We start from the raw sequence: 8,442 nt of genomic DNA on the forward strand, positions 1-8,442 counted from the left end.
TCACACATGGAGCATACCCATGAAAAACTCGGATCGTCCACAAAAAAGGGCCATGGACCTTGGGCTCAGACAATGCTCTGGTGATCCATAATCATCACCTCCAGGTGCTGATTAGATCAGCCAAATGGTCCCAAAACAATGTCACAACATTAACAGTGATGCTGACAAAGGTTTGTGCTTGTACACTAGGTTTCCGCTGTCAAAGAGACTCATCTCAGATCATGGTTTCTTTGACTCAGGGACTCCGACGGACTCATTCCGTCCTTAGTTGGGATGGGTGACCTGACCAAGTCAGGCCTAGTTACCTTCTATTCTCAGTACTGATTGGTGGTGCTGACCTGGATCAGACTCCACAGAATCCGGATCAACTCCGACAAGTAGTCAATTGATGCCTCGAGAACATAGAACATTCTGTTCCGTGGAAGCTGCTCTGGGCTGCGTTTGCATGCTCAATTGAATTGGATTGCAATAACTCAATTCAATTGACAGGGAAATGACCAAACTGGGAGCAGCCACTCAGTTAATAGAGGACTTGTGCCATAATTCCAAATACCCCATCATATTCAGTTGGACTAGAAACTACAATATTTGGAATTCGGGGCCTACTTCCTCACGGCTGTCCTTTCCCCTTATCACAATTGAAATCAATTGACCATCCAAACACAACCTTAATTGCCAGATGTGGGGCCCAGCGATGCGTTCATTGAATGTGTCACCTATAAAAACCGCTAGCTCCCAAAAGTCAGTCCAACCCAAAACCCAGGAGGGCCATAGCACGTCGAATATGTTGGGAGGGAACGCTCACCATTGATTAGAATTGGAGGCCTGGGTATATACAGTCCAGTCTGTTCAGACCCTTCATCCAGGTCAGACTAAGGGTCAGGTCAGAAATCAGGCTGTTTTACAACTCAGGTGCGCCCCTGTGAAATTCGAGGGTGGGACCCCCCAGCTTGGGTCCTTCGCTGTGACCCGCTCAATTTTGGATGGGGCTGAGTATTGGGTCTGTGGGGATTTTTGGGGTGACACATCTGATGGATGGGTTTGATGGAGTGAATGCATCATGTGGGCCACAAATCTGGCCACCACTATAGCATTACCCCAGAGAGCGCCCCAAATAGCAAATGAAGAACACAAATTAGGATTAAATTCACAAAATGGATGCAAACAATCAATAAAAAGTGATAAACAAATGAATTCACCTGTGTAAACAAAACTCCCAGATTGGTTATATTCATAATTTATATTGAGTTCTGAAGAAGTGCGTAACACTCGTAAAAGATACATTTGAAACTCACAAGGGCTTCTAGTTACAGGCAGCAACTCAAAAACTATCCACAGTATTTTCAAGATAGAAAACGCAAAGAGAAGAGATTGAATGGGTTAGTAACTAGTTTGAATTTTTGTTCAGACCGATCTTTTTTCTTTCTTTCTTTCTTTCTTTTTCTTTTTCTTTTTCGTCTTAGAAGATCAGTGAAAAATCAAGAACAACATCTTCGGTTATGGATTTTTTATTTTTATTTTCCCTTAGACAAAATCTCCACCACAATTACCATTTTGGGTCTCACTGTTTTCCTTGCTAAATTTGGATTTTGCTAAGGGGAAGGACGATTGTCGGGGAGACAGCTTAGTTGCCTGCAGACGGGAATCAAGCAAGTTAAGGTAAGTGTAGACAGACATACCAGCAAGAGCCGTGGCAGCCCCACAGATGCTTGAAATGCCTGGATTGGAATTGAAAAGAAGGAAGCCTCCGAGAAGGATGATGCATGTTTTGAACTGCCCGAGAACAACATGAGTTGTCGCAGAAGTCGCCCTGTGGTCAGAACCAGGAAATGAGAAAAGATATAAAAGCTTAATTGTCAAACAAGAAGTCATCTGATCTGCAGATGTCAGTCTGTGGGTATTCTCATACAAGGTGGGTCATGTGATTTGATAATCCAGGCCATTCATCTAATGAGATCCACTTGGATGGACCATGTACAGAAAATTTCCAGCATGGACTAATCCTCCTCCTAATGCTTCAGCCAAATAGATGAGCTTTGCTAAGCCCACATGCGTGTACAAGGCAGCTCATGCACACATCACCACATCTCCCTTTGAGGCATAGAGGTGCAAATCCAAGCTGTCCATCTGGTGGGTTTGACTGTGTAGATGTTCTTGCATGAAAATAAATCTGGAACATTCAGCAGGTGGGACTGGGTCATGATTTTAGAAGCAGTTGGGTGGGCAAAAGAACTTCGACCAAGTTTTTCCAGTTGTACACCTGTTTCTAAACTGTGGCCCACCTGACGAGTGGACCAATCTGATTCCTGGGCAAGAGCATCTACATAGTGGTACAGCACTAATGAATGGATTGGATCTCATACCAATATGCCATGCCGCAAATGTGTTGGGTGTATGCGTGTGGGCTTAGGAAAGCTCCAAACAGGTAATTGAGGAAAAAAGAAAAAGAATGCAGCAATGGTCCATATTCAATGGGAAAAGGCCAAAAATTGACTGGATAGGATGCTTTGATATGGGAGATTTTGTAATACAAGCTCCATCCATGGTGGGTCCCATCAGATCAATGTTCTGTATACCTTAAACATGGCTCCTGTTCAGATGCAAAGAATGCTATAAATTTCCTTGGGGCAAGGATCATAGGATCATATACTTCCCAGCCATATAAACACTCAACTTGCATAGTATCTGTTCTTATCAGTTTAATATCTGATATGTGGCCCATCAGTCCACATGATATTAAATTAATTTCTTCGAAGGGATGGCCCACCACCAATATCTTGCTATTGGGGCCCTCGCATGTGGCCCATACATTGCACTATTGCATGGATCTAGCAAACACTTGCAATAAAAAAGGGACCAAAAAGGATAATCATTTCATTCACATAACCTAAGCATTTAGGAAGAGGAAATCCTACCCAAGTGCCAAAGCACCAGACCATTGAAGCAGGAAGCCAAGGGCTGCTGATATGAAGATAGCAGATGAATTAGGTAAGTTCCAATCGAAGGACAGAACGCCAGGCGGGTCAAGCCAAGGCATCAACATCATCAGAAAGAACAGGGTGATCGGTGTAGTCTTCCACATCAACCTGCTTCATGGCTCCACGTTAGGAAATGGTTCATGCAAGTCCATCTTAGGAAGGAATCGATGACGAGGAAAACCCTGGTAGAATGAGGTGGTACACAATGCTCAGGCCAAAAGTTTGTAGAATACACTTGGGTGTTCAGTTTGTGCAAGTGGGGCCCATGGTTCAATGATCCAAAGCCACCATGGATGACCCATGCACCCAAAATGGAAAAAATCCCAGCCCTTCAATTTATGGGCATTCAGTTAGAAAAAGACAGTGACAGTCCACATTCCAATAGAAAAAGGCCAAACATTCAATTGCAAGGATCTTCAAATATTGGAGATGTTTGGTGTAAAGGCCATCCAAAGTAAGGCCCATCGTATCTATGGTTCCAGTTACTGAACCCTGGCAGCTTAGCCCCTATTTCATACAACTGAAATCTGGGCGTACACTACAAAATCCCAGCCCGACCATTGCACAATAGCTCTGGTATTAATGATGACGTACGCTAAGGCTGTCCAATTATCCTGTTGTTGTAGATTGGACCAAAGGATCTTATTGACTGCACTCGGAATTATCCAAGCCAATGCTACACAGGCACCGAAGAAGTGGAATTGGAGATCGGTAACAGTCGCCACAGCAACACCTATAGATACAACAGTAAGTGATAATACCTGCAAAATTCGCAACACAGTAATTCAGAATGAAGCAAATGAATTCAAATTATGTCTGATTCATTTAAGAAGAGATACAAAAAATCCCATCAGGCATCTACCCGGCCCAACAATCTGTACAAATCATCCATATGGTAGGCCCCATGGTCAATATAAGATACACCAAAACTTCCCCCAACGAACAATCCCAACCAAGGTATTTAAAAACGGTTAGATAATGGCCATACATAATGGTAAAGGTGGGACCCGTTACGCATTACAGGCTGTAATGCCGGTTCTGAAAAAAATAAAAATAAAAAAGGCTTGAATAAGCCGGTTACAGTTGTAATGGGCCGATACATGAGGGGATATAGGGCAGATACATATTTTCCCTTTAAAAAAAAAAACTTCAAACGATACAAGGTTGCAACAGCCATTAGAGCCCGTATCATAATGGTTATATGGCTGACTGTTATGCTGGCCGTTTCTGCTAACGCATACCATGATCCCAACCATCAGATTGAGCTTCCATTAAACAGTGGGCAGGGGTGCACAATTGTCCATTTTCAATGGATGTGTACAATTGTTCATTTTCAATGGATGCTAGGATCATCTGATAGGGGGGAAATTGGGGAATGACCCATCCACCAGATCTACAGCTTAGACTATTGAAAGCTGGGGCCCACCTGTACCATTGCAGGGTTGAACACAAAATGTCAAGTCTTTTGAACAAGCATTATATGATACCTCTTCACTGATATCTCTCATGTTACGGAACAGTTACCTTTTGGAAAGAAACTGTCTTCCTGAAAAGCACGAATTCCGCAAGGACAATAGTTGGAGTTACAGCAATCTTAGCCATCTGATAAAAACCCACGCTGAAAATAAAGAGTTTCAGACAGAGATGTTGTAGAGTAAGAATAATGTGGTGTATCAGATAGGAAATGCATATCCAACCTATTAAACTTCAAGCTGATATTGGCAAGGCCATTAGATAGAGACATGACAATGCCGAGAGCCAATAGAGAAGAAAATGGGGTCGACTTTGAAGGAGGAGATGCGGGAAGAAGTGAAAACACATTCAAAACACCCATTAGGAACCAGCTCAAGATGTAGTGGATGAATGTGAGAAATATAGGATAATTAAATCCGACTTTGCCAAGCACCTGAAATTAATTTTTAAAACACACAGACACACACACATTAGAACCTACTAAACCAGATGCTTATAAAAGGATCAAAGTCAATCAAATCTGGTGAAGAACAAGCAAAGCAATGTAACAGACCAATTTGTTCATCATGATAATACCAACGGAAACGAAGAAATTGAAAGACAGGGCTACTGTCGGACCACACATGCGCTGTTGTTGACGCTTCGCGCCTTCGGACGTCCGCAGCTCATTATATAAAGAAGCTCTCAGGTCTTCTAGTGCTCTTCCTGATCCAAGAAAAGAGGAGGAAGTTGTTATCAAAACAATATGAAAGAGAATGGAGAAAAATAACATTATAGAAATCTTTTCAAATTCTCCTTGAGAAGTTTTTGCTAGACCTTTTGACGTAAAAGAGCTCGATTCTCTTTTGAACAACTTAGCCTATTTGTTCTAAACAACTGAGATACTGAGAAAAATTTTTGTGCCTTTCATTCAAGTATATGTGCAGTTATATACAACACAATACGTGTACAAAGCGTATATACCAATATGTTTACAACACATGTAGTCTATCAATACTGATATGTATTACAATTTACAGCTTTCTACATTCCCCCTCAAATTGATGTGGATTAAAAGGCATCAATTTGCCAACAAGAAATTGATCAGTGCTTTAGACGACCCCAGTATAAACAGAGGAAGCAACAACACACAACAGCATATCATGCTTCCGCCACATAAGAAGCTCCTACAATTGTAAGCCCACTAGTGGCCAGAGTCTCCCCCATGACTCCTGAGGCTATTCAGCAAATGAGTTAGAATTGGGGCCTATTTGGAAAAGGAGCAAATCCTGACTGTTTCGGATTTTTTTTTTAATAATTCAAAAGGATTTGGATCCAAAATTTAGGGCCTGTTTGGTTGCCGCTTAAAAATGAGTTCATCTCATTTTAATTAATATTAGAGGTTTGGTAGAAATTAAAAATAAAACTGGTAACCAACAATTTATATATTAGAGGTTTGGTAGATATTAAAAATAATCCCGATAGCCAACAATTTGTGTTTGTTTGGCTGTGAACCAAATATCATGATATTTTGCACCAAATTAGACTGATTAATCATGAAGTATCATGATATTTGGTGCAACCAAACGCGCCTACCTAAACTATTATCCCATAATTAATATTGACTAAAATTAAATAAACTCAATCTTAAGTGGCACCCAAAACAAGCACTTAGGTGTTTAGTTTGTACAAAATGTCCTGGGCAGAAGAAGAGGCGCAATGAGAAATCAACCATTTCCAACCATTGTTGTTTAGTGCCCAACTCAAGACAATGGTTATTGCCATCCTATCTGATTCGATCAGTACCAACCGCATCCAAATAGACCCTAACCTACTTCCTTAACGTGGCATTCTGGATGCTGGGTTAGAAAACTTCACCAAGTGCTAGAAAAGTTCAAGGAATCGACTGAACCCAATCAAGACTAGGACCATGTTAAAGGGGTAACTCAGTTTTCCTCAAATCCAAAAGGAAACACGATCGAGTTAAAAACTCGCTTGAGAATACTTGTAAACTTTAAAATTCGGATTACAGAAAAAGTTTTTACACTAAAACCTCAATCAGTTATTCACTAGAGTTCCCAGACGACAAGAAACTGATCCTCTGTATTTTGAGTGGCGGAATTTCAATTGTAAATCACTCACAAGACATGCTTTGAATTTTCTATGGTTTTTTTTTTTTTTTGCACCTCACAGATGCAATATCAAGACCCACGGCCTGTGGTTTTCAGTATGTTACAACTATCTTAATCTTTCTACTGACTTAAACACCTTGTGACCATGACATCCATCTACTAAAATGCACTAATTCAACCACCTCACAAGTTGCATGCACGCAAGTCAAATGCATGCCATCCATAACAGGCCCCATTGTTGATGGATCACAGCACACAGGCCCCACACTGATTGGACAACCCAGCCATCTCATTTCACCCATTGGATTTGGACCAGTGGCCGTTTCATTATCAACCATCCCTTTCATGATCACCAAATGAATAGTCAGGAATGTGAATCTGAGTAAATGCTCCATCTCCAATGGGGCTCCTGATTTGGATGTTCGGATCGATATATCTATCTATTCCAAATCTACGGTAGATGATTTGCCACATTTTACAAATACAGCATCCAATACGTCGAGAGGTATCAGAGAATGTTCAGCCCAAATGTCAGATTTTCAGTTCATAATAAGTGGGCCCCATAGTTCAGTGATCCAACTGTTGATGGACAATGCACACTTCTAGCCACCAAATCTTTCATTTTCTTTTCAATTGAATTTGGACCATTGCTGAATTTTCTTTCTTAATCTTTCAACTTGCTGGCCACAAATCAAACAGTTGGGACTTTCCCATCTGGGATACCCTGTCCAGATCAAGGTCAACCATATCAACGGTTTAGATCACTGGACGATGGGGCCCATTTGTGCAAACTGAAAACCAGCAAACCATGAAAGATTCCAGGGCTAAGCATTGTACAATTCCTCAACACCAGATTAAACATTTTGACCCAAAAAAAAAAAAAAAAACCTAGGGTTCTGCTTAAGCCCACACGCGTGTGGGGCCCACACATCCACATTCAGGCACACGTGCCACTATGGCACCTCTGTGCCTGATCAGAACTGATGAAACAGCCTGAATTTTGAGGCAGAAGATCTAACCACTATGCCACACGTGTGACGCTCATGTGCCATATTGGCACATCTTCCTCCATATGGATGGTCAGTAATTCACACATTAATCTTATGTTATCACAGAAAAAAAAAAAAAAAAAACCAACGGCATGGATCTCATCTCAGTAGCAAAAATCTAATTGAAGTAACTGATCAACGGCTGATTGATCCCATTGCTTCAATCGATGTTGTGCGGGTGTCTTTCTGCAACACTCATGACTAGAAATAGATTATTTGCACCAATTAATTATAGAAAATGCACCAATATTGAGATTCACTACATAAAAAGAAAAGGACCCATATGCTTAAAATCCAAAATGGGGATGGAAAATCAAATCAGTGAAAACCCTCAGAGAGAGAGAGAGAGAGAGAGAGAGAGAGAGAGACCTCTTTCACCAGCATTGCTGTCTTTGCGCTTGAGTAGCTTTCTTACATCTTTTCTGATGAAGAAATTCAGCATCTTCCTGCTGCAGAGCATTGCTGCTGGAGAGAGAGAGAGAGGGAAGCAAGAGCGAGAGAGAACTGTTCTCCGAGAAAGGAAAGCAAGAGACGCGCTTGGAAACTGTGAAGTCGAGCGCCTAAACCTGTTCGGTACTCGCCTTCTCACGTGTAGCTTGGCATACGTGTGAAAGATCTAGCCGGTTTAGTTGATGGGTCCCATATAGAAATGAAAACTCAGGCTGACATTCGATCATCGTATGGACAAAAATTGTATATAGAATATCGACTGCTTATCATAAGCGTCCATCTTCTGTGTGTAATTTTGGATGATCTGATCATGCGAACTGATCTATTTTTCTCATGAATCTTTTAAACAGTTCTTCACGTCTGATGAACGGCTTAGATCTT

General features: G+C 41.3%; 1 protein-coding gene and 1 non-coding gene across 2 annotated transcripts; one reads left to right on the top strand and one right to left on the bottom strand.

Annotated features, from left to right (window-relative positions):
- Positions 1-1,204: 1,204 nt before the first annotated feature.
- Positions 1,205-8,139, bottom strand: LOC131217250 (nucleotide-sugar uncharacterized transporter 2-like). Its single transcript, XM_058212107.1, has 7 exons — positions 7,981-8,139; positions 5,005-5,156; positions 4,676-4,884; positions 4,503-4,596; positions 3,573-3,739; positions 2,916-3,086; positions 1,205-1,810 (listed from the first exon to the last, which is right to left on the bottom strand). The coding sequence occupies exons 1-7, from the start codon at positions 8,069-8,071 to the stop codon at positions 1,525-1,527; spliced, it is 1,170 nt and encodes a 389-aa protein (XP_058068090.1). The 5' UTR covers positions 8,072-8,139; the 3' UTR covers positions 1,205-1,524.
- Positions 2,647-2,842, top strand: LOC131217999 (U2 spliceosomal RNA). The gene has a single exon (XR_009157572.1). It is a non-coding gene; the product is annotated as a U2 spliceosomal RNA (small nuclear RNA).
- Positions 8,140-8,442: the final 303 nt, after the last annotated feature.

Source organism: Magnolia sinica, chromosome 10 (assembly GCF_029962835.1).
Source record: "Magnolia sinica isolate HGM2019 chromosome 10, MsV1, whole genome shotgun sequence".
NCBI lineage: Eukaryota > Viridiplantae > Streptophyta > Magnoliopsida > Magnoliales > Magnoliaceae > Magnolia > Magnolia sinica.

Bases quoted from the DNA above. Each gene is read 5' to 3' on its own strand.
- LOC131217250 (XM_058212107.1), bottom strand. From the start codon at position 8,071: ATGCTCTGCAGCAGGAAGATGCTGAATTTCTTCATCAGAAAAGATGTA. The intron at 4,885-5,004 runs GTCTGTTACATT...AATTAATTTCAG, and splicing joins TTATCATGATGAACAAATTG to GTGCTTGGCAAAGTCGGATT. The intron at 1,811-2,915 runs GTAGGATTTCCT...TTCTGACCACAG, and splicing joins TCTGGTGCTTTGGCACTTGG to GGCGACTTCTGCGACAACTC.